At 44.7% G+C, this 23,954-nt stretch overlaps 1 protein-coding gene across 1 annotated transcript in view; it reads right to left on the minus strand.

Moving 5' to 3' along the window:
* Positions 1 to 23,954, minus strand: part of ABCA1 (ATP binding cassette subfamily A member 1) — a 264,923-nt gene that overhangs the window by 209,599 nt on the left and 31,370 nt on the right. Inside the window, exons 2-3 of the mRNA XM_033918403.1 lie at positions 11,886 to 12,041; positions 3,828 to 3,921 (exon numbers count right to left, since the gene is read on the minus strand). Coding sequence (XP_033774294.1) covers positions 3,828 to 3,921; positions 11,886 to 11,951 — 160 coding nt within the window. The 5' untranslated portion in view covers positions 11,952 to 12,041. The remainder of the gene's footprint in view (positions 1 to 3,827; positions 3,922 to 11,885; positions 12,042 to 23,954) is intronic.

Below are 23,954 nucleotides of genomic sequence, written 5' to 3' on the forward strand. Positions count from 1 at the left end.
ATACAAAAGTTTTTTAAACATAGTTCCCACCCCGCCCGACGCCCGATTCACCCCCCCAGCAGGACCGCTCGCACCCCCACCCCGAACGACCGCTCGCACGCGCTCCCACCCGCACCCGCATCCACGATCGGAGCAAGAGGGAGCCCAAGCCCTCTTGCCCGGCCGACTCCCCGACGTCCGATACATCCCCTCCCGGCAGGACCACTCGCACACCCACCCCGAAGGACCGCCGACTTCCCGACAATATCGGGCCAGAAGGGAGCCCAAACCCTCCTGGCCACGGCGACCCCCTAACCCCACCCCGCACTACATTACGGGCAGGAGGGATCCCAGGCCCTCCTGCCCTCGACGCAAACCCCCCTCCCCCCCCCAACGACCGCCCCCCCAAGAACCTCCGACCGCCCCCCCAGCCGACCCGCGACCCCCCTGGCCGACCCCCACGACCCCCCCACCCCCCTTCCCCGTACCTTTGGTAGTTGGCCGGACAGACGGGAGCCAAACCCGCCTGTCCGGCAGGCAGCCAACGAAGGAATGAGGCCGGATTGGCCCATCCGTCCTAAAGCTCCGCCTACTGGTGGGGCCTAAGGCGCGTGGGCCAATCAGAATAGGCCCTGGAGCCTTAGGTCCCACCTGGGGGCGCGGCCTGAGGCACATGGGCCCAACCCGACCATGTGCCTCAGGCCGCGCCCCCAGGTGGGACCTAAGGCTCCAGGGCCTATTCTGATTGGCCCACGCGCCTTAGGCCCCACCAGTAGGCGGAGCTTTAGGACGGATGGGCCAATCCGGCCTCATTCCTTCGTTGGCTGCCTGCCGGACAGGTGGGTTTGGCTCCCGTCTGTCCGGCCAACTACCAAAGGTACGGGGAAGGGGGGTGGGGGGTCGTGGGGGTCGCGGGTCGGCTGGGGGGGCGGTCGGAGGTTCTTGGGGGGGGCGGTCTTTGGGGGGGGAGGGGGGTTTGCGTCGAGGGCAGGAGGGCCTGGGATCCCTCCTGCCCGTAATGTAGTGCGGGGTGGGGTTAGGGGGTCGCCGTGGCCAGGAGGGTTTGGGCTCCCTTCTGGCCCAACTACACAAAGGTACGGGGAAGGCGGGTGGGGGGTGTCGTGGGGGTCGGCCAGGGGGGTCGCGGGTCGGCTGGGGGACGGGCGGAGGTTCTTGGGGGGGGCGGTCGTTGGGGGGAGGGGGTTTGCGTCGAGGGCAGGAGGGCCTGGGATCCCTCCTGCCCGTAATGTAGTGCGGGGTGGGGTTAGGGGGTCGCCGTGGCCAGGAGGGTTTGCGCTCCCTCCTGGCCCGATATTGTTGGGGAGTCGGCGGTCCTTCGGGGTGGGGGTGCGAGTGGTCCTGCTGGGGGGGGGATGTATCGGACGTCGGGGGGGGGGCATCAGGCTTTCAGGATGGGGACAGACCTTCAAGGGGGGACAGGACTACAAGGGGGGGACAGTGCACGGAAAGTCAGGGGGGGTGAACGGAGAGTCGGGACAGCGCACGGAAAGTCAGGGCAGTGCACGGAAGTCAGGGGGGGTGAACGGAGAGTCGGGACAGCGCACGGAAAGTCAGGGCAGTGCACGGAAGTCAGGGGGGTGAACGGAGAGTCGGGACAGCGCACGGAAAGTCAGGGCGGGCGAAAGGAGCGTCGGGCATCATGCGCGGTATACCCGTGAGCGCGGTATACAAAAGTTTTTGTACATATCATCGTGATTTCTGCGCGCTATACCCGTGTGCGCATTTTACACGGGTGCGCGTTATATCCGCGAAAATACGGTATATCCAGGTCCTCCCCCTTGGCCATGACTTCCAGTTCACCCATCTTAGCCATGAGGCTTCTTGCATTTGCGTATAAGCACTGTAGGTCCCGGTGTTTGTCCTCCACCTCTGCCTTTACCTGGGCCGCCTTCCCTTGGGTTTCGTGCCGTTTTCCCGCTCCCGGTGCCTCTGCTGTGCCCTCCGCCTTTACCCTCGCAACTCTCTTCCTCCCCATGTCCCCTCCACCCCACCTCCCCGCTTTTCCCCGGGGAGTACCAGCCCCCTCCCATGCTATCGTACCCTGGGCCTTGGTTTGTTCCCCCTTGCCTTGTGTCTCCCCTTTGCCCTGTGGCTCCACCTTATTGCCTTCTGTTTGCACCCTGGTGCCATCTTGTCCTCCTGAATCCCCTGTTTTCCCCTTCCCCTTAGACTTCTCCCAGCAAGTTGCTGTTACCTGGTGTTTCCCTCGCTGTCTGATCACGAGTTCCATCGGACCCCCGTCCTCCTCCCTGCAGTCAGCCCATTCAGCATCTTTTCTTGATACTGCTGTCCGAAGCGTCATTAGGTCAGCTGTCGGCTTTCCCCCTCTCTGTAGTTTAAAGCCCTCTCGATCTCCTTATTTACGTTGGCTGCTAGTATTCTTGTTCCCGCCGTGCTCAGGTGCAGGCCATCCCGCCTGTAGAGCTTGCTCTTTCCCCAGAAGGACGACCAGTTCCTCACAAAGTGGAAGCCCTCCTCCTTGCATCACCTCCTCAGCCACGCATTCACCTCCTGGAGCTCGGCCTGCCTCCTTGCATCTGCCCTCGGGACCGGCAGGATCTCCGAGAATGCTATCCTCTGTGACCTCCGTTTCAGCTTCCTTCCCAGGACCCTGAACTGGTCTGTTAGCGCAGGCATGCTGAAATTCCTCCGGCTCACATCATTTGTTCCGACGTGGACAATTACTGCTGTCTCCTCCGTTTCGGCTCCGTCCAAGATCCTCTCGATTCTGTCGGCAATGTCCTTTGTCCTGGCCCCAGGGAGACATGTCACCAGCCGGTCCTCTCGACCTCCGGCTACTTGACTGTCCACCTCCCTCAGGATCGAGTCTCCCACAACAATTGCAGTCTTTCCCTTCCTTAAGAGCCTCCTCTGCCTCAGGTCCGTGAGGCATGACTCTGGTGTGCCACGAGCATAAAACACTTTCATCTTTCCCGAAGCAAAATGATTTCATATGACAGATTTATAGTGTTACTTAGCACCAGCAGCAAAATACTTCTTTTATTTTAGAACAGGGGCTCTCAACCCAGTCAGGTTTTCAGGAGCTCCACAATAAACATGTACAAAATAAATCTGCACACAAATCTATTCATGCATATTCATTGTGGAGTTCCTGAAAACCTGGCTTGCTGTATCCTGAGGACTGGGCCGAGAGCCACTGTTTTGGAAGAAAAGAAACTAGACATAAGGCAAAAAATAGGAAGGTGGACACTCATAATTAAGTCCAGTATTTCCTCCTATGATTATCTCGGAGGGGGTTTCAGATATGCCAGCCATCTATCATTTTTAGGCCTGACTAAGCTATATTTGTTTGTTTATTTCTCTCCCGTCCTTATCCAGGGTGAGTTACATATTAACATACAAAATAAAACATTTACATTTATCGTACAAATACTTCAAGGACACACTATATCAAATTACATATAACATACATGTCGCATCAATGACAAATATCATTTAAGGCCAAAACTGGCCAAACCCACACATACCTCAAAATATAAAATTCCATAAGTCATACATAAAACAAACCAGACCGTCGAACACTTCTATGACCAGCACTCAGCACTCAAGAGTCATCACTCCTTCTCCCTCAGCCAAACCCAGACCCTATATTTCATTTCACAGAACAGATGTCTTTTCAGTATTTTCCTAAAGTTCTGTACATTTTGCTGCTGGCGATGATAGAAATGGGCAAAAAATATCTGGAAACACACAATTTATATAAATTCCATTTCCTCTTTTATTTATAGCCAAAAGTCATAGTACTGTTTGGGCATCACTGTGTTCCCACCGTCTATGAGGATTCATTAATAGGATACTGTACTTACATTCATGTTGTTCATGTGGTGGGTAGGAAAGTCGCACAGAGATCAGTATGAAAAAGATAAGCAGAGGCCAGGCAACTTCAATCAGCAGCTGAAACTGTATAGAAAAATAACCCTTCTGATAAGTCGGTATTTCAAATATGAATGCAGCACTTTCACATACAAAAAAATAATTAAAAATTAAAAGGGATCAAAAGCTGATTGATAAAAGGTTTTTTTCCCCATAGGCACAGTATGGAGAAAAAAAGATTTTCCTAAATGGGACTAAATGTTCAACATGCTCTCCACTGGAAAGCCAATGCCAAGAATTAAATTCATCTAAAGCTGTCCGGAGCTCAGTTCCAGTAAACATTTTCAACATATGAGCAATCATTTTCAAATCCTGCAGGCCAGCTGTGCTGCAAGAAACTAGCACAGTTGCTCTGTAAGCTTTTAAAATACAGTGCTCCCCTGCAAATTTGCAGTCCCGGTCATTCACGGTATTTTCTGACCACGAATGACCAGGCAGGAGAGGGCAGCCGGAGAGGAAGTAGAGGGCAGCCGAAGCGCCGACGAATGAAGGAAATCACTCGCGGTATGCTCCAACTGCCTCTTCCTGTGCTAAAGTCGGGCCTCACCAATCAGGAGCTGTGTGTCAAAGCAGCTCCTGATTGGTGAAACCCGGCTTTAGCACAGGAAGAGGCGGTTGGAGCATACCGCGAATGATTTCCTTCACTCGCCGAAGCTCCAGCTGCCCTCTACTACCTCCCCTGCTAAACGCTGTATTCACGGTTTTTCAACATTCGCGGGGGTTCCCCTCGTGAATATCAGGGGAGTACTGTAGTTATTTGCTGCGATGGCATTATGCAAGCTGGAGAACTACTAAGAGGCGGTTGCATTAAGCCAGGAGCCCCTGTAAGACCCAAGGTGTGGAGACAATGCACTTTCTTTCTCCTAGAAGTGGCAGGGTTGCACACATAATCCAACCTCTTTCTCCCATCTGATTTTGTTGGGTGCAAGGCCAGTTTAACCAATAGGTGTACTAGGCAGTTGCCTAAGACTGCAGTTTTGTGTATGTGTTCATGTGGTTGGGAGGGGGGGCGGCGGCAAAGAACAGCTGCAGTCAAAGTAGCAATAGATCCTAATAACCACAAAGACTAAAAAAAGCCCCTACATTTACCCGCAAAGAGGGCAGTCAGATTTTAAATAACACATTTACTTGGATAAATAGCCATTTACCATGCTACACAGTTTTTAGAAATGGCCCTCATTACATATATACATATAAACAAAACAATTCTTGAGGAGAATACCAGAAATAATTTTGTTTGAAGAGCTTTGCCTCATTATAGGGATGTGGATAGATGATGATGTGATAGACATGACTGTCAAGTTCACTTATGAAAACCTCAGGGGGTAGAATAGACAACTGAGTGGGGAACAGAGCAGAATTTTTGCTAAGGTGTGTCTTATATATTTACATCAGCCCAGATTGATTGGGGGGGGGCATTCTGAAAAATAACCAAGATTTTAACCCAACCCCCCCCCCCAAATATACAGGTCAAAGCATTTTTTGACTTAGCTTATGCCTTTCATTGGTAACTCAAGGCATGTTACATTCAGGGTCCCTGGTGCATGCTCTGTCACTTTACTCCACTGGTGAGTAAAAAAAGGTTACCAATGTATCATGTCTGAAAAGGACTCCCATCCATAGGCAGCAAAATGGAGTGGATACCAAATCCATGGTTCAACCAAACATTTGCTTTGTATAATAATAATAATAACTTTATTCTTAAATACCGCCACAATCTTGCGACTTGTAGGCGATTCACAATGAAGAAAAGCTGTACAGACAGCGAATTACAGAGTATAGCATTGAACATCTAGTGATAGTACAAGGAGAGTTACAGGGTCAGTGAATTACACGGTTTCACAATGAGTAACATTGTACAATCGGCGGAATTGAGAGCATAAGTAGGAAAAGAGAAAGGAGATTGCGCGGTCAATGAGTTACAAGGTGCAAGACTGAATAGATGATAAAGATAACTTAAGAATGTTGATGAGAAATAATTTGTTATCTTGGTACATTAACGAAGGACGGGCACCAGTGGGAAAACTGGTAACAATTAAAGGTAGAATTTTGGCAGATGAGGGTGGACGGGCTCCTTAGGATGGGAGGAGGCTCTGATTTTAGGGGGGAAGTCTGGTTAGGTTATGAATTTCTTAAACAAGGTGGTTTTTAGTTCTTTCCTAAAGACACTATATGATTCTCTGGCGGCATCGGTGAAGTAGCCTAGCCAAGTGTGCAGTCTACCTGCTTGGAATTTGAATGTTCTGTCAAAGAAGGTACGATATCTACAGCCTGTGATATTTGGGTAGGTAAAGAGGTTACGGTTTCTGGTAGGCAGTGATACACTGGTAGGCAGATAACACCAGCAACTAGGAAGCTTAGAGATCAGAAAGTCAGGTTTATTTGGGCCTCCCAATCAAAAATGTATACTTTAACAGGGACAGTAGACACCTATCAATGGCATAAAATAGTTCAAGCTGTTTCTTCCACTCCTTACTGACTTTAACCTCTCAGGGATTGCACTGAACCATCAAACCTATTTTGCCTCCTCCACCCATAATTGTCAATGAAAGTTTCATGTTTAGGTATTTAAAAGTCACCCTCCTTCCATAAATAAACGCCACTTTTCAATGGTTAGGAAAGGGTTGGTGTCCGACTCCATTTTTTCAGGGTAGACAGAATCAGCCCTGGTTTTTCAACACCTCATGCATGGACATACAGAATTAGAGTTACTTACACAACACAAAAACTTGGGAAGAAATGAGAAGCACATTCTAACAAAACAAAGACATTCCCCCCTTCATATTCATATTTTCCCATAATTCATATTTTCCCAGTCCAAGCAGGACAAAGTGTATCACTGCACACTGCTCAGAGGAATCTAAATGTCAAGGTATTCATTTATGCATGGCACATGCAGTGGAAGTAGCAGATTTCTCATTGATTTCGCAGACTCCTTGGAGGGTAAGACTGACAAATAGGTCAGTGAATAACAGTAGGCTTCAGCACAGGAAAGAAGGGAATTAATTCACTGTAATTCAAAAGAATCCACTGAATTTATCATTAGAAAATCATTAGAATGTGCTGCACTGGATAACAGCCAAGTGCAATCACAATGGTGACATGTCATCCAAAACTGACATGAACTTTGAACTCAGTTTTTTCTTCAACACAAGTTTCATCAATTCCTTCCCCCCTTCTCCGTGTTTTATTTTATACTTGCTTTTGATTTGGTGTTTTCTGGGGGGTTTTCTGGTCATAAGAATAACCATTCTGGGTCAGACCAAAGATCTTTCAAGCCCAGTGCCCTGTTTCTGAGAGTAGCCAATTAAAGGTCACAGCTAGCCAGTAGTATCCCTAAAAGCAGCAAGAATCGATGCTATTCACCCCCAGGGATAAACAGTGCCATTCCCCAAGTCTACCTTAATAACTGTTTATGAATTTTTCCTCTAAGAGCTTCTCCAGCAACAAACTCCAGAGCTTAATTATACATCGAAAGAAAAAAAGGATCTTCTCTAATTTGTTTTAAATGTACTACATAGTAATGTCATTGCATGTCCCTTAGTCTTTATATGTTTTGAAAGAGTAAATCAACCAATTCGCATTAACCTGTTCCACTCTGCTCATTATTTTATAGACCTCTATCATATCTCTCAGCATCTCTTCTCTTCAGCCTTTCTTAAAAGGGGATGGAATGATACCTTCACGATCATTTTGGTTACCTTTCCCTGTACCTTTTCTAATTCTTCTATATCTTTTTTTTTTTTTTTTAATGCAGTGATCATAATTGCACACTATAGTCAAGGAGCAATACAGAAGCATTATGATATTCTGTTTCATTCTCCATTCTTTTCCTAGGAATTCCCACTATTATCTTTGCTTTCTTGACCCCTCCCCCCCCTGTAGACTAAACAGAGAATTCTAATGTATATCTAATGTATAATGTAGAGCGTTTTCCTTAGTGGAAGTTCTATTGTATTAAGCACAAATCTGCCCTACTGTTTCCCTACTTACCCTTTCTCCTGGCCCCAGCCTGAAGAGTGTTTCTAATTTCTCCTTGCCCTTTGAGCTCACATTTAATGTGTGAAGAGAACACCACAGTAAAAGACAGCATAGTAGAGATCAAATCACTTCATCTAATCTGCCCACTTGAGATTCATCCAAGTGGGTAGATACCCATATAAAATCCAGTACTAACCACCCCTTATTTCTTTTATACATCCTCTCAACCGTAATGTATTCTCATGAATGCCACAAAGAAAGCGTGCTAGCAAATAACTCCACTCTCAAATTGAGAGTCTTAACCCCATCTCCTCAAAGCCCAAACATGTTAAATGTTAGACTATTTGATCAGACTCCAAAGGGACAAAGGTTATCCAGATAACTTCCAGGACTAAATAAAAATGTTACGCTTACATCAGGCAAACCACTTAGTTTGCCTTTTAATACTGTAAAACACACAGAGGGGCATAATCAAAAAAAATGTCTAAGTCCCCTTTTGACCTAAGTCCTTAAACGTTCAAAGCAGAAGAGGGAAAGTGTCCATAACCAAAACAAATGTCCTTGTTTTGATTATGACCTGCCTCTACTAAATGCCCAGATCACCACTACGTCTATAAGTACACCCCCACAATGTCTACACTTTTTGCCCATAATGAACCAAAAAAAACGTCTAAGCCCCAAACATCCAACACAAGGGCTTTTAGGCGAAGGAGGAGCCAGTCCTTGGCCTAAAAGCTAGATTCTGTAACCGGTGTCTGTCAGAAACAACACCGGTTACAGAATCCCCTCCCCCACAACGATCCAGGCAGGAGGGTGCCCAAGCCCTCCTGCCCTGTCCAACCGCGACCCCCCCACCTGACAACATCTGGGCAAGAGGGCTTGGGCATAAGGCCCCGCCCACAGGAGGAGCCTAAGGCTCCCGGGCCTATTCTGATTGGCCCAGGCACCTCAGGACCCACCTGTGGGTGGGGTTTCTGCCGCCTGGGCCAATCCAGCCCCATTCTGGACCCGGCTGGCCTGCCGGACGGGCGGGTTTGGCACCCATCCGTCTAGCCAACGTTAAAGGTACGGGGAAGGGGTAGGGGTGGGGGTGGGGGGGGTTGTGGGGTCGGCCGAGGGGGTTGCGGGTTGGCGAAGGGTCCAATTGGGGGTTCTGGGGGGGCGGTCATTGGGGGGAGGGGTTTGTGTCAAGGGCAGGAGGGTCTGGGATCCCTCCTGCTCGTATTGTAGTGGGGGGTGGGGGTAGGGAGTCGCCGGGGCCAAGAGGGCTTGGGCTCCCTCCTGGCCCAATCCAGTCGGGGGGGGTCGCCGGGGCCAGGAGAGCCTGGGTTCTCTCCTGGCCCGTTCGTGTCAGAGACGGGGTTGCCAGGGCCAGGAGGGCTTGGGCTCCCTCCTGGCCAAATCGAGTTGGGGGGGGCACAATCGCCGGGGCAAGAGGGCTTGGGCTCTCTCTTGCCCCGATATCGTCGGGGGTGCCGCGGCTGCCACGGGGCAAGAGGGCTTGAGCTCCCTCTTGCTCCGATGCCATCGGGGGGGGTTGCGGTTCGACGGGGCAAGAGGGCTTAGGCTCCCTCTTGCCCCGATATCGTCGGAGGGGGGGGGGGTATCGCAGCAGGAGAGATTGGCCATCTCCCCTGCCATGATGCGATCACTCCTGTACCTGAACTGCCACAACCCGCGGCAGGAGAGATTGAGCATCTCTCCTGCCGCGGGTCACAGCAGTTCGGGTAGAGGGGTGAACGCATCGCGGTAGGGGAGATGAGGCATCTCTCCTGCCGCGATGGTTGCGGTGGGTAGGTTGCCGGGCCACTGAACTGATCGCGCCAGCGACCATCAGCTCAGCGGCCCCTTTTTCGGCACTTAGACCTGGTTTGACTTCGTGTAAGTCAAAAAGATTTAAGTTCCGACTAGTCAACCTGTCAAATGTTTTGGTTATATGTGTTGTATGCCTAGGTGTAGGTCGGCCTACCTCCCGCCCACCGCCCCGCCCTTTCCCCTCCTCTAAACATGCCTCTTTTCTCTCTGTGCGTCTAGAGGCAGGGGAAAGGCCTAAGCTGGTTTTAGATACGTCTAAAAACCAGCTTTGGTTATGGGTACTTAGACGATCAGGCTTTTTGATCGTCCAAGTAGCCATTTAGGACATTTTTTAGACTTTTTTTTTTTTTTTTTTATTATGAACCCCACAGTCTCTATCTAAAAGGAAAAGAAAGATTTTAACTGTCTCCTCTCTTATTTAATTCAGCAAGATGCTATCCCTGCAAGGCATACCCAGATTTTGGAAATAATAATAACTTAATTTTTATATACCACAATACCACAAATAGTTCAGAGCAGTTTACAGAGGAAGAGACTGTATACAGACAGTGATATTACAAAAATCTTTCAAAATTACATTAGCATGGAAAGATTAATCAAATTTTTCCTGGAAGTGTTTTAGACGTACATCAAGGCAGAAATGGAGTCAGAGAAATTTATCAAAGAGATATGTTTTGATTGACTTCCTAAAAGTTTGGTAAGAAAGAACGTCCTTCTTCACTACAAGGTTTCAACTGACATAAATTTAAGAAACATGATGGCAGAAAAAGGCCAATAGGCCCATCCAGTCTGCCCTTCCACAGAATCCATTATCTTTTCCTCTCCCTAAGAGATCCCATGTGCCTGTCCCAAGCTTTCTTGAATTCAGACAAAATGAAGCTACTAAGTAGTAGATTTAAAACAAACCGGAGAAAATATTTCTTCATATGTGTAATTAAACTCTAAAATTCACTGCAGGAGGATGTTGTGAAATCAGTTAGCTTAGCAGGGTTTAAAAAAGATTTGGATAATTTCCTCTAAAAAGTCCTTAAGCCAGTATTGAGATGGCTTGGGGAAATCCATTCTTATTCCTAGGATAAGCAGCATAAATCTGTTTTACTACTTGGGATCTAGCTAGATACTTGTGACCTGGGTTGGCCACTGTTGGAAACAGGATACTGCATAGGCTTTTTATGCAGTATATAAATTTTTAAATAAATAAATACTGGGCTTGATTGATCTTTAGTCTGTCCCAGTACGGCAATTCTTATGTTCTTTGTCTCCACCACCTCTACTAGGAGACTATTCCATGCATCTACCATCCTTTCTGTAAAAAGTATTTTCTTAGATTACTCCTGAACCTATCGCCTCTTACATTCATCCTATGCTCTCTCAGGATGGAATCAGTCCTGAGGAAGGCCACAGAAATATTTTGTGGTCTTCATCATAAGGCATATGGCATCAGACTTAAAGATCTCAGTATGCCATACTTTGGAGGAAAAGCAGGAGAGGGGAGCTATGATAGAGACATTTAAATACCTATGTGGCATAAATGTGCATGAGGTGAGTCTCTTTCATTTGAAAGGAAGCTCTGAAATGAGAGGGCATAGGATGAGGTTAAGAGGTGATAGTTTTACCATTCTTCGTCTCTCTCATAATCAATAGTAGAATCCATTAATGAACTATGACAAGACTCACCTGTACTGAATAGTTTTGCTTTAGAAATTTGAATGACACTTATGTAAACATAAACCTAGCAAGTTACTGCCATTGTAAGAGAAAGCCTTCAATAACCTCTTTGCCTACTGCCTTAAACAATCCAGTTTTTTCCCCTCTGAGCTTGATGCTGAGCAAAAGCAAGAGTTACAGCTGCAGATTAAAATACAGCATACACAGTTTTTAAGGGTTTACAGATCTGTGCTTCAGAGTACCAGTCTTTTGCTTGTGGATACCAGAAACTACAAAGAGGGCAATCAAAAAGCAAATAACACCACGTTCCCATCCCCCAACATATAAATCCTCAGTCCTGCTTTGGACGACTATGTCTTTTAATTTTGAGTTTTTCAAATAGTGTTGGGACAGTGTGCTACCCTAAAAAGAATACCTCTGTAAATCATCTGAACCAACCCAAGTTCTGCTCAATTTTTCTTAAATTCAAACAAAGATCCCAAAAGTGCCAATGTACTGTAGAAAATCATGTAGAAAAACAAGCTTACCATATGCCTTCGCCGATACGTAAAGTTCTTCCACAGCAGCAATCCCAGCTGTGTCCCGAAGGCCATCGTCTTCCAGAAGGCACCAACAGATTCACCAGTGCAGCAGCAAGAGCAGCAGCCACAGGGATGCCGTGGTTGCTCATTAACTAAGAGGGGCTGGGGAAAAGGAGATAAAAATATAAAACCGTCATCAATACAAAGAGAGAAAAAAACCAAGTGCATTATCTTGAAACAGGATAATGGATCCTATGACAAAAGGTTAACTAAGCTTCCTAACACCAGTGCACCAAAGAAGAGCTTGGTTTATCTTTGGCTATTGGACACAGCATTGGTAATACTTCTCAAGAATATAACAAAACACAAAGAGGGAATTTGCTAAGTTGGAACATAGTATTAAGGATTTAGAGTCTAAATTGGCTATGAAATGGGAACAAATTACTTTACAGGCCCTCTTAAAAGCAAAGTACAAATATAATGAGATTTCTTCTCAACTGGCTAGGAAAGAATTGTTTTCTCAACAGGCTCTGTATTATGGCGGGAAAATTATTAGCTAATTATCTTAAAGCAAAAAAAAAATAAAAATTGTTGCAATTAAGGACGAGAAGGGTGAATCTCACTCTCAAATTGGAAATATTTTAAAGCAATTTCTGAACTTTTATAAAGCTTTATACTCTTCTGAGTCTTATTCAAATAAAGAACTTGATGGCTTAGAGTTTTTAAAATTGATTAAGGGACTGAAAATTCCTGAGCATATAAAAGGAAGTTTAGAGGCACCTATATCACTAAAAGAATTACAAGCAGCGTTGAAGTCTCTTAGAGTTGGATCCGCTCCAAGTAGTGATGGATTCACTGTAGAGTTTTACAAATCATTTCAAGTTACCCTATTACTTCTTCTATTAAATTTATACCAGGCTCAACTGATTAAAGGTTGTATTACAGGTACTATGGCAGAATCTTTGACTATTGTTTTGCTGAAGCCAAATAAAGATCCCATGTTGGTTTCAAACTACAGGCCTATTTCTTTGATTAATATAGGTGGTAAATTGTTGGCTAAGTTATTGGCACTGTGCTTGGCCAAGGCTCTCCCTTATATTATTGGTATGCACCAAACGGGGTTCGTTGCTCAAAGACATTCTTCAAACAACACTAGGTTGGCTTTCCACATGTTAAATTTAACAAAAGCCATGGAAGATCTGGCCTTCTCTGTATCCTTGGATGCAGAGAAGGCCTTTGATCGTGTGGAATGGACCTTCAAGTATCAAGCAATGGATTGGGTTTGATATTGGATCAGGATTTATTTTATTTTTTATTTTTATTTATCAATTTTCAAATAAACAATCAAGTATACACTTGTACAGAAAGGAGAGGCATTAAAGAAAAACACACATTCCAAGTAAAACAATAATTATAATCAAAGCAAAAATAATCATAATCTCCTCCTCAAGTCCTCAATTAATGGATCCAAGATGTAAAACAGTGAGCCTAACAAAAAAATCTTAGTAATATATTGAAAAAAGAAAACAGGGACACTGTTAACTGAAGGAAGTGACCAAATTAAACAATAAACAATAAATGTCCGTTGCCTCTGGGGAAGAGTAGACTCTGAGCTCCGGGGTTTCCTCGCCCCTGGGGGAGCTAGTACTCCAAGGCTGCGGGGGCAGGGCCCTAACGTCGGGGCTTAACGTTGTTTCTAGCCCAGGAGGAACTGCAGTGGCCTCACCTGTTCCCTACATCCTCAGCAGGCTGCTTCCCGACTCCACCGACACCTGCTGCATCCGTCTTAGGAGATCATCAATAGAGCCGACAACGGGCGCCGTGAGGGGGTAGCGGTGCTTTGGCCCCTCCGTTTCGGCATGTCAGGTAGGAAAACTTTTTCAGAAGCACAACGCTAGGACAGAGCTCTCAGCGCACGTCTGTTCAAGTCGCCATCTTGTATCAGGTCCGGTATATACATTTTTAAAATAATAACGATGCCTAAGGCACCATTAGATTTACTGGCACCTATTTGTACTAGGCACTATTCTATAAGGTGGCACATAAGTTTTTCAGCGCCTAGGCATGCCAACTTATGCCTGCCATTGCATGATGTGAGAGTGTGCCCACCCATGTGTATGCCAATGCCCACCTTATTCTATAACAGAAGATGGAATTATAGAATTAGCATTAAGCACAGAGCATTGGGCTGCCTAGACTGAGGCACCAATTTATAGAACTGTCCATTAGGAGTAGCCTAATGATTAATGCAGTGGTCTGAGAACCAGGGGAACTGGGTTCAACTCCCATTGCAGCTCCTTGTCACTTTGGGCAAGTCACTTAATTCTCCATTGCCCAGGGTACAAAATTAATACCAATATGTAAACCGCTTTGATTGTAACCACAGAAAGCCTGCTAGCCACAATTCTAAAAGCTCTCAACAAACAGACTGAAATTTGAGAAAATGCAAATCATTATCATTTTTTTTATTGCTTGTCTCTTTTAAAGATGAACCCTTGTTAAGGTCTGCTTACAGCAGGGAAGGGGATGTGAATTTTAGCTCACACCTTCTTAGTAGCAGTTTAATTTGAGTTACCTGCAGGTACTTGACTTACAGTCTACCAGTAATCTTGTACCTGTGACAATGGAGGTCTAAGCGACTTTTCCAAGATTTTGTTTATACATTTATGTATTTTCATTTGGCTATTGCCTTTCAGCTGTGGCTCAAGGTGAGTAACATTCAGGTAATTTAGGTAGAGTTACCATATGGCTCTAGAGCAGTGGTTCCCAACCCTGTCCTGGAGGAACACCAGGCCAATTGGGTTTTCAGGCTAGCCCTAATGAATATGCATGAAGCAAATTTGCATGCCTATCACTTCCATCATATGCAAATCTCTCTCATGCATATTCATTAGGGCTAGCCTGAAAACCCGATTGGCCTGGTTTTCCTCCAGGACAGGGTTGGGAATCACTGGTCTAGAGGATAGATTGAGGCATTAATAGTAATGGAAATAAACCCAGATGTCTCAATCCGTCCTCCTTTTTCTGGAGCCATATGGTAGCCCTAACTGTAGGTATTTACTCGTTAATAGAGTGCTTACAATCTAAGGGGCCCTTTTATTAAAGCCTAGCAAGCTTGAACAGAATCAGCACATGCTAAATTCTATAAACTCAATGGCATAAAATGGGCTTCTTAACACTTAGCACACACTAAGCTTTAGTTAAAGGGCTCCCAAGTTTGTACTTGGGGCAATGGAGGATTAAGCAACTTGTCTTAGGTCAAAGGAGCCAGAGAGGGATTTGAATCAGCCTTCCCTGGTTTGTAGCCCACTATTCTAGCCATTAGGCCTACTCCTCCTCTCTTACAAAAGAGACTTCTGGCTAAGATTAACTGCAGGGCCAGGGACATTCTGGCCTTTTGGGTGAGAATCTGTACAATATGGGGGGGGGGGGGGGGGGGGGGCTTGACACCCTGCTGCCCACCCAGCCACACTGGGGACATGATTACCTTAATATTGAAGGATTAAATCTACTGCTTAAAATAGAAGTTGATGCATGGAAATAAGACTGGTAAACTGCTGCTGGAAAAGAGGAATAGTAATGAAATTAGAGACTGCTATAATAAAAGCTTCCATATATGGGAACTCAGGTGCAGTGGAAAACTAGAGAAAATCAAGTGGATTGAAAGAGAGACTGTTTTCCTCAACGTACCTCCCTTGCAGCTACTCTACCTTTCCTATGTTCCTCAGTTCCTGGATCTCCTATCGAGGGTACTGGAACCTAAGGTGCTGCAGGATCCCATGAGGGTGCAGACTTATCAATACAGTTCTTTGTGATCTTGGCCCAATCAATTAACCGTTTAAATGCCACAGCTACAAACATATGGGTCCAATTAATAAACTGTGGTAAGCATTAACTCATGCTTAAAATGAAAGGAATGAATTGGGGGGGGAGGGGGTTTGTCTGTCTTGCCTGTTTAGATTGTAAGCTCTTTCGAGCAGGGACTGTTTTGCAGCGCTGCGTGCGTCTGGTAGCGCTATAGAAATAATTAATAGTAGTAGTAGCTTTGCCGCTAGAAACATAGCTGGTTAAAACCAATAGCATCTTATAGCCCCCAAAGATACACCTGATATTTATGCAGGTCTATCTGGCTCTAAACTTTAACCGGTCAGCCACTGAATATTGGCACTAACTGGCTATGTTACACCACATAGTCAGTGACAGGGTTAGCCTCTAACTGCAAATATTCACAGTTAGATGGCTTAGCGCTATTTAACCAGCCAGTAGATGGTCCTGGTCAGTTAAATAGCACTGAATATCAGGCAATATGGGCACAATATTCGGAGCATGGGAAGTAGCCTGGCTATCTCTTGCGGTGAGCAGAAAACCTGGAAATTCAATGCACTAAATTTCCGTGGGGTTTTTTTTGGGCCACTAGAAACATGGAGGGGCATAATCAAAAACAACATCTAAGTCCCCTTTTAGCCTAAGGCCCTAAGCGCACAAAGTAGGTGGCAGGGAAATGTCCATTCTCAGAAAAAAAACGTCCAAAATGTGTTTTTTTAATGAATTGCCTACCTGTACGTTTAGCAGTTTAATCGCCAGAACCGCCACTACATGTAGGCTTACAACACATTTCTGACTCAATAATTGCCCGAGTCTCAAACATCCAAAACAAGACCTTTTAGGCGAAGGAGGGTCCCTCCTGCTGGACACCCTCTCCAAAGCGGCGCAATCTGTCAGCTGGACGGATGCCCAGTCCCTCCTGCCAGACATGCATCCCGAAGCGGCGCAATCTTCACAACACCCCCCACACCCTTGCTAAATCACCCAGCCCACCCCCAGACCCCCCTAACCCCACCTAGACCCCCCAAGGGCCCCACTCTAACCTTTTATTGATGGCCAGCCGGAGGGCACTGGGAGAGGTCTAGGGCCTGATTGGCCCAGGCGCCTAATGCCCCGAGAATCCCCAGGAGTCCAGGTAGGTGTAGAGAGGGGCCCGGGGGGTGGGCTGGGTGGTCCTGCAAAGAGGGTGGGGGGGGTCACAAATACTGTACCAATTCAGGAGAGGTGTCCGGCAGGTGGGACTGGGCATCCTTCCTGCTGGTGAAGATCACGCCGCTTTGGGAAGGGTATCCGGAAGGAAGGACTGGGCATCCCTTCTGCTGGCAAAGATCTCGCCACTTCGGGGAGGGTGTCCAGCAGGAGGGATTGGGTGTCATTCCTGCTGGCGAAGATTGTGCCAGTTTGGGGGGGAGGTGGCGGCAGGAGAGATTGGCTATCTCTCCTGCTGCAGTGTGTTGGGGGTGTCGCGCTAGGTGGCGGCAGGAGAGATTGGGCATCTCTCCTGCTGTGATCATTACAGATGCAGGGGGACGGGTTGCCTGGGCTGCTGAACTGATTGCAGCAGCCGCGATCAGCTTAGCAGCCCAATCCAGAACTTATGTCTGTTTTGACTTCATCTAAGTCAAAACGTATAAGTTCCGTCTGGCAACCTGTTAAACTTTTTTGGTTATGGCTGCTGGACGATTAAGTCTAGGTCGGCCCACAACCCACCCTATCCACTCTTTCAAAAACAGCTCTTTTTACTCTGGGCATACAGAGGCAGTGAAAAAGCTTAAGCTGATTTTAGATAGATCTAAAATGGTTCATAGACGAAAGCGCGCGGGACAATCACGTGAGAACAAAGCCGCTAAGACAAATGAGCGCAGGACATAAGCGCATCAGATTAAAAGGTAACTTTAAAGCGCTCCGAGGAGGTGTGGGGGGGGGGGAATCCCCCGATTTTACTTAGAAGTGTTGGTGTTGCCATTGGGAGGGTTTGGGGGGTGAAACCCCCCCCAAATTAGAGAGGAAAGTATTTTAGTGAGAAATTAGTTTCCTCTGTAAGTGTGTGGGGGGGTTTCTCCCACCCCCACAGCAGCGGCAACACTTCTAAGTAAAGTGGGGAGGGTTCCCACACACACACACCCCTAGGAGCACTTTAAATTTACCTTTTAATCTGGCGCACTGATGTCCTGCGTGCATTTATCTTAGTGTCTTTATCCACACACGATTGTCCAGCGCGCTTTAGTCCCGTCACCTCTAAAACCAGTTTTGATTATCGGTACTTGGACGACATGTCTTTTTGATCATCCAAGTACCGACTTAGGCCAGATTTTGGACATTTTTTTTCTTTTTTTTTTGGGGGGGGGGGTATTATGAGCCCCATAGCCAGTTAAGCCAGTGACCAGGCTAAGTGCTATTTAATCAGCCAGGAGCCAGTATGTCTTTATCTGGCATCACTTTCTGTTTCTATCCATAGATCAAAAATGGTTTTCTGCATTCCCACTACAAAAAATTGTTCTAACCATTACTAACCACACCGACCTCATGGTCAGGAAAAGCTTCTCTGTACTGTGGAAACTACGCACCATAAAAAAATACTTCGACGACACTTCTTTCCGCCTACTTGTACAATCTTCCATCCTCAGCATCCTTGACTACTGCAACATCATTTACCTTAACACCACGAAGAAAACCACCAGGAGACTAAAAATAATCCAAAATACCGCCGTGCGTCTCATCTTCGGCCTAAAGAAATGGGAACACGTTACCCCCTTCTACCACCAACTTCACTGGCTGCCATTCGAATCTAGAGTCCTTTTTAAATTCGCATGCTTCTGCTACAAATCGGTAAATGGTTCAGCACCAAGTTACATCAATCCTCACGTTAACCTCTATTACACAAACAAGAATTCCCGTAGAATTCAGCTGTTCGCCTTCCCGTCGCTAAAACTTTGTCATCTTAAAAGATTCCTAGACAAAACCTTCGCCTTCCAAGCAGCCAAGCTCAACCCATGGCTTGCCCAAATGATACTCGAGGCCCCCACTTATCTCGGCTTCAGAAAATTACTCAAAACCTACCTATTCAGCAAACAAGACCCCTAACGGCCCCCTCCGCTTACATTACCACTTCGCCCCCCCCCTGCTACCCCCCCACCCCCCGCTCTTCTCCTCCCCCATATTAGCTTCTCTCTTCCATATCTTCCACAACCTCCCGTCATCCTATGTCAAGTTCGGTTAAAACTTGTTATATATCTGATAAATTGTTGTAAATCTGCTTGTCAACGCAGATACTAATCTAATTGATGTAAACCGCCTAGAACTCACCGGGTATGGCGGTATGTAAGAATAAAAATTATTATTATTATTATTATTAACCTCTCAGTTTGTAGATGTCTTTCCAGATTACATACATTGAGTCCTTCTTACATCTTGCTTGCTCACTGCATGAGCGCAGCTTGAGTTCCTATCATTAGGATATTAACTGCTAGATTCCTTACATGCATTCATACTATTAATGCAGTTTATAGTACTGAGGTGTTACTGTAAAAGCCCAAACTAAAAATAAATATGCAAAGATCAAATTGCCTTCTAGAAAAGGCAGAACCTGCCAATTTTCACAGATATTTAATGAGTCAAAGTGATTTAAACTTTTTAATTGTTTTGTTTTTTGATTTTTAATAAGCACATACAATAATATAGGCCCCCTTTTACAAAGTCAGTTATCACGGGAGCCATTCAGGAAACGTCTTAGCGCCGAGCAGCAGCACCAAAGCACACTCTTGCTCAGCATTGCTCAGCGGCTGAAGCCAGAACTCACAGCAGTGACTGACTGGGTTAGCAGCGGGGCAGGAGCGCTGAAAGCTCACTCCTGTCCGCTATGCCAATGGACCACCAGGGATTCCGGCGACAGAGGAGGTACGATGGACAGGGCAGGGAGTGGGGACAGGGTGCAGAGTCTGGCGGCCCGACATAGGCCTACAATAAGTCTGGGAGAGGGCCTGGCTGGGCGTTGGCCTGAATATAAACCGGGACCCCCATTTTTGGGCTCCCAAATCCCAGTTTATATTCGAGTATATTCGGTATGTTGGTTCTGGCAGAGAAATGTGCAAGAGGAAGGTTCTAGAAACCAAATTTAGAATTTTAGATAGGCAACTGAAATCCAGAACATACAGAATAGCATTCTGAGAAATATTCTTCTTTCCATGCATAACACCCCATAGACAAGCTGAGCTCTAGTTTCAATCCATGAGAAAATACGAAGGAAGCCAGATTTGTAAGGATCATTTTTTGATGTTCAGCTGTGTGAGAAAGTTAGTGATCCTCACCTTGAGTATACGTTATTAACAGTAAGAGATTAACTTGTTAAAATTCCTTTGGGTATTTTATTGTTTTATCGTCCACCAGTCCCCTGGCACAAGTCAGTAGAATTACAAACGTTATAGCAAATGCCTCATTGAAATATCCAAGACTGCTGATAATAGGAGATATTAACTTGCACCTAGATGAGGACAGAGATGTAGATATAGCCAACTTTAAATCTTTGATGAGTTCATTGTGCCCGACTCTTTCTGCATGTGACATTACACATGAAAAAGGTCATATTCTAGATTTTATTAGTTATACTGACTTAAACTATCATAGGTGTTCTATTGATAGTATAGGATGGCAGAGATTACCTTGGTCAGATCATTATTTAGGCAACTTTAACCTACCTATTTTTATGTCAAATATTCAGGACATTACATTTAGGAGAGAAATAACTGTGAGGAAAAAGATTAATACGGAAATGTTTTGGTCTCAACTATTGGCAGTTTTACCTAATTCCTTTAATGATTGCAAACTTGAAGATACCCTGAATATTTGGAGGGATGAATCAGAAGAAATATTTAATTTACTGGCACCACTTACAGTCAAGCACCGTGGCTGTAGAAAGCTTGAGCGTAAATGGGAAAAAAGTAATTTAGAGGTTAACAAGCTTGAATGGAGAAAGAAAATTATTAAATACGACCAGGAACTTAGGAAAGCCCGTAAAATTTATTACGGGAATAAAATAGGTGGTTCAAAAGATCAAAGTAAAGCTCTATTTAAACTGTGAAGGTCACTCACTGATGTGAGTGAAAAAAATCGGCAAAACTAATAGACCAACTGTGGATAAGGTAGCAAAAATTTTTTTTTTATAAAATCCTGACGATAAGAGCTACATCTGGTACTAAAAAATATGATGATTTATTTTCTGAAGATGATAATTCAGAGAATATCCCGGTAGATAGATCTTGGTGTACCTTTACAAATGTAACAGATGATCAGATTCAGAAATTATGTTTTAAATTGGGACAATATAGAGATGTGCTTTGGACCCTTTACCTTCTTGTATTTTTAAGAGTATCTCCCCTGAAGCAATTTCTTGGTTATCATCATTGATAAAGCATTTATTAGATAATGTTTACTTCTCAAGTAGTATGGGACATATCGATTTAAACCCGTTATTGAAGGGTTTTGATATGAACCCAGCAGTTTCATCTTACTACTGTCCAATTGCTAATATCCCCTTATTAACATGATTTAGGCTATTATTTCTATACAACTCTCTAGTAACTTGGATAAATTCTCTATTCTTCTCCCATTCCAACATGGTTTTCGATCTAATTTCAGTACAGAAACATTATTATTGTCACTGATATCTATGATTCATAATCTATTGTCTCACAATAGATATGCTATCTTGTTGCAGATTGATCTTTCAACAGCTTTTGATGTAGTTCATCATGATATACTGATCTGTTTACTTTCTTTTTTTTTTAATTCATTATTCATTTTTAAACATACAATAAGTGCATCAATATAATATAACAAATAGATCATAAATATATCACTTAATAGTCATCAAGAGTACACATAAAATGCTATTAACCCCCACCCTCCCCAACTCTTCCTATTATATAATCAAATACAATGTACAATATACATTAATAAAATAATAAAATTATCCCCCCTCCTCCCTCATAATTGAACCTGTAAATCAATCTATATGGCTGAACTCCAAGATTCAAATAGGCAGAGAAAGGATAGTCTGGAAGCATTGGATGATTGCAGGTATACGTTTATTAAATGATCTGTTTACTTTCTGAGATAGGCCTGGATCAGAAAGTACTGAGATGGTTTACAGGTTTTCTAACATTACACACCTATGAGAGATAGTGAAACATCTGCCCCATGGAAATCGGCCTGTAGAATTCCATAGGGTTCCCCGTTGTCTCCTTTACTTTTAACATTTATATGACTACATTAAAGAACCTCAATTTAGCCCTCTTCTGAAACAATTTTTACACATGCGGACAATATTTTTATTCTATTAGAAGTAGATCCAAAACTGAGCAACTTTGATCTAAATATAAATTTTTCTATATCCAGACTTCAAATGTGGGCTACCTCTGTTGAAATGAAACTTAGGGGTCCTTTTACTAAGGCGTGCTAAACATTAACGCAGCACAATGCGCAGCGGCCTCAAAAAAGGCGAACAGAATGTTGGGCATTATCAAAAAAGGTATCACTACCAGAACCAAGGAAGTTATCCTCCCGCTGTACAGGGCAATGGTGCGACCGCATCTGGAGTACTGCGTCCAGTACTGGTTGCCGTACCTAAAGAAAGATATGGCGATACTCGAGAGGGTCCAGAGAAGAGCGACAAAAATGATAAAGGGCATGGAAAACCTCTCGTAAGCTGAGAGGCTGGAGAAGTTGGGGCTCTTTTCCCTAGAAAAGAGGAGACTTAGAGGGGATATGATAGAAACTTATAAGATCATGAAGGGTATAGTGAAGGTAGAGAGAGACAGATTTTTCAGACTGGCGGGGGCAACAAGAACTAGAGGACACTCAAAAAAATTGAAGGGAGATAGTTTTAGAACAAATGCTAGGAAGTTCTTCTTTACCCAGAGGGTGGTGGACACCTGGAATGCGCTTCCAGAGGGGGTGGTTGAGCAGAGTACGGTTTTGGGTTTCAAAAAGGGATTGGACAAATTCCTGAGGGGTAAGGGAATCCAGGGGTACAATTAGAGGGTTACTATACAAGACAAAATGCTCTTGAGTAATAGATCACTACAGGTCATTGACCTGGGGGGCTGCCGCGGGAGCGGACTGCTGGGCATGATGGACCTATGGTCTGACTCGGCAGAGGCCATGCTTATGTGCTTATGTGCATTATAGCCTATGGACGTGTTAGCATTTGGCGTGCGCTAAAACGGCTAGCACGCCTTAGTAAAAGGACCCTTAATGCAGCCAAGACAAAATTATTATAGTTTGACCCAAAAATTGAACAGTTACCTCTTGCTGTAACTTTGAATTGTGGAGAATCTTTGAAATTTGAATTTTCACGTACAGCTTTGGGAATAATATTGGACTCTTCTTTATCATTTCAATGTCAGGTTAACCAACTCTCAAATAAATGTTTTTTCAGCTTACGAATGTTAAGGAAAGTTAGATATCTGTTTCACCAGCAATATTTTGCAGTATTGATACAAGCTATTATCCTAGAACAACTAGATTACTGTAATTCAATCTATGTAGGTCTGAGTAAGGGGAATCTAATCCAAAATACAGCTAATATTTGGTAAGAGAAAATTTGATCATATGTCTCCTCTTTTGAGAAATCTTCACCAGCTCCCTATCTTAGAGTACAGTTTAAATGTGCTTCTATAGTTTTTAAAATCATACATGAGCTATTTATGTCTTTGATTCCTCTATCTTTAAATAATCAGAGATCTTCTGATTCAAGAAACTCTCGGCAATTTAAACTGTCCTTTCCATCTTTAAAAGGAATAAAATCTATATTACTCAGTCTTTCTCATATACTTTTACAATGATTTGGAATGGGATTCCCTCTTGTGTTAGAACTCTTCTCTCCTTCCATTTTCTTTAAATCTATGAAAACACTTGTTATTTCAACAGTTCTTAGAAAATTGTTCTAAAGAAAATTAGTTATCTTCTCTCTCTGATGTCGGATGAGGGTTATTTTCTCTCTAATCTAACTACTTTCACTTCAATTATCAATTTTTATGTGAACTGAGATGAGCTCCTTTTGGGGAGCTGACACGGTACATAAATCCAAGATGTAGGGCTCCTTTTACGAAGCCGCATTAGCGGCTTTAGTGCACACACCTTTTTAGCGCATGCGAACCCCTGCGCTAGCCGAAAAACTACCGCCTGCTCAAGAGGAGGCAGTAGCGGCTAGCGCGGCCGGCAAATTAGCATGCGCTATTATGCGCGTTAAAC

This window comes from Geotrypetes seraphini, chromosome 1 (genome assembly GCF_902459505.1).
Source record: "Geotrypetes seraphini chromosome 1, aGeoSer1.1, whole genome shotgun sequence".
NCBI lineage: Eukaryota > Metazoa > Chordata > Amphibia > Gymnophiona > Dermophiidae > Geotrypetes > Geotrypetes seraphini.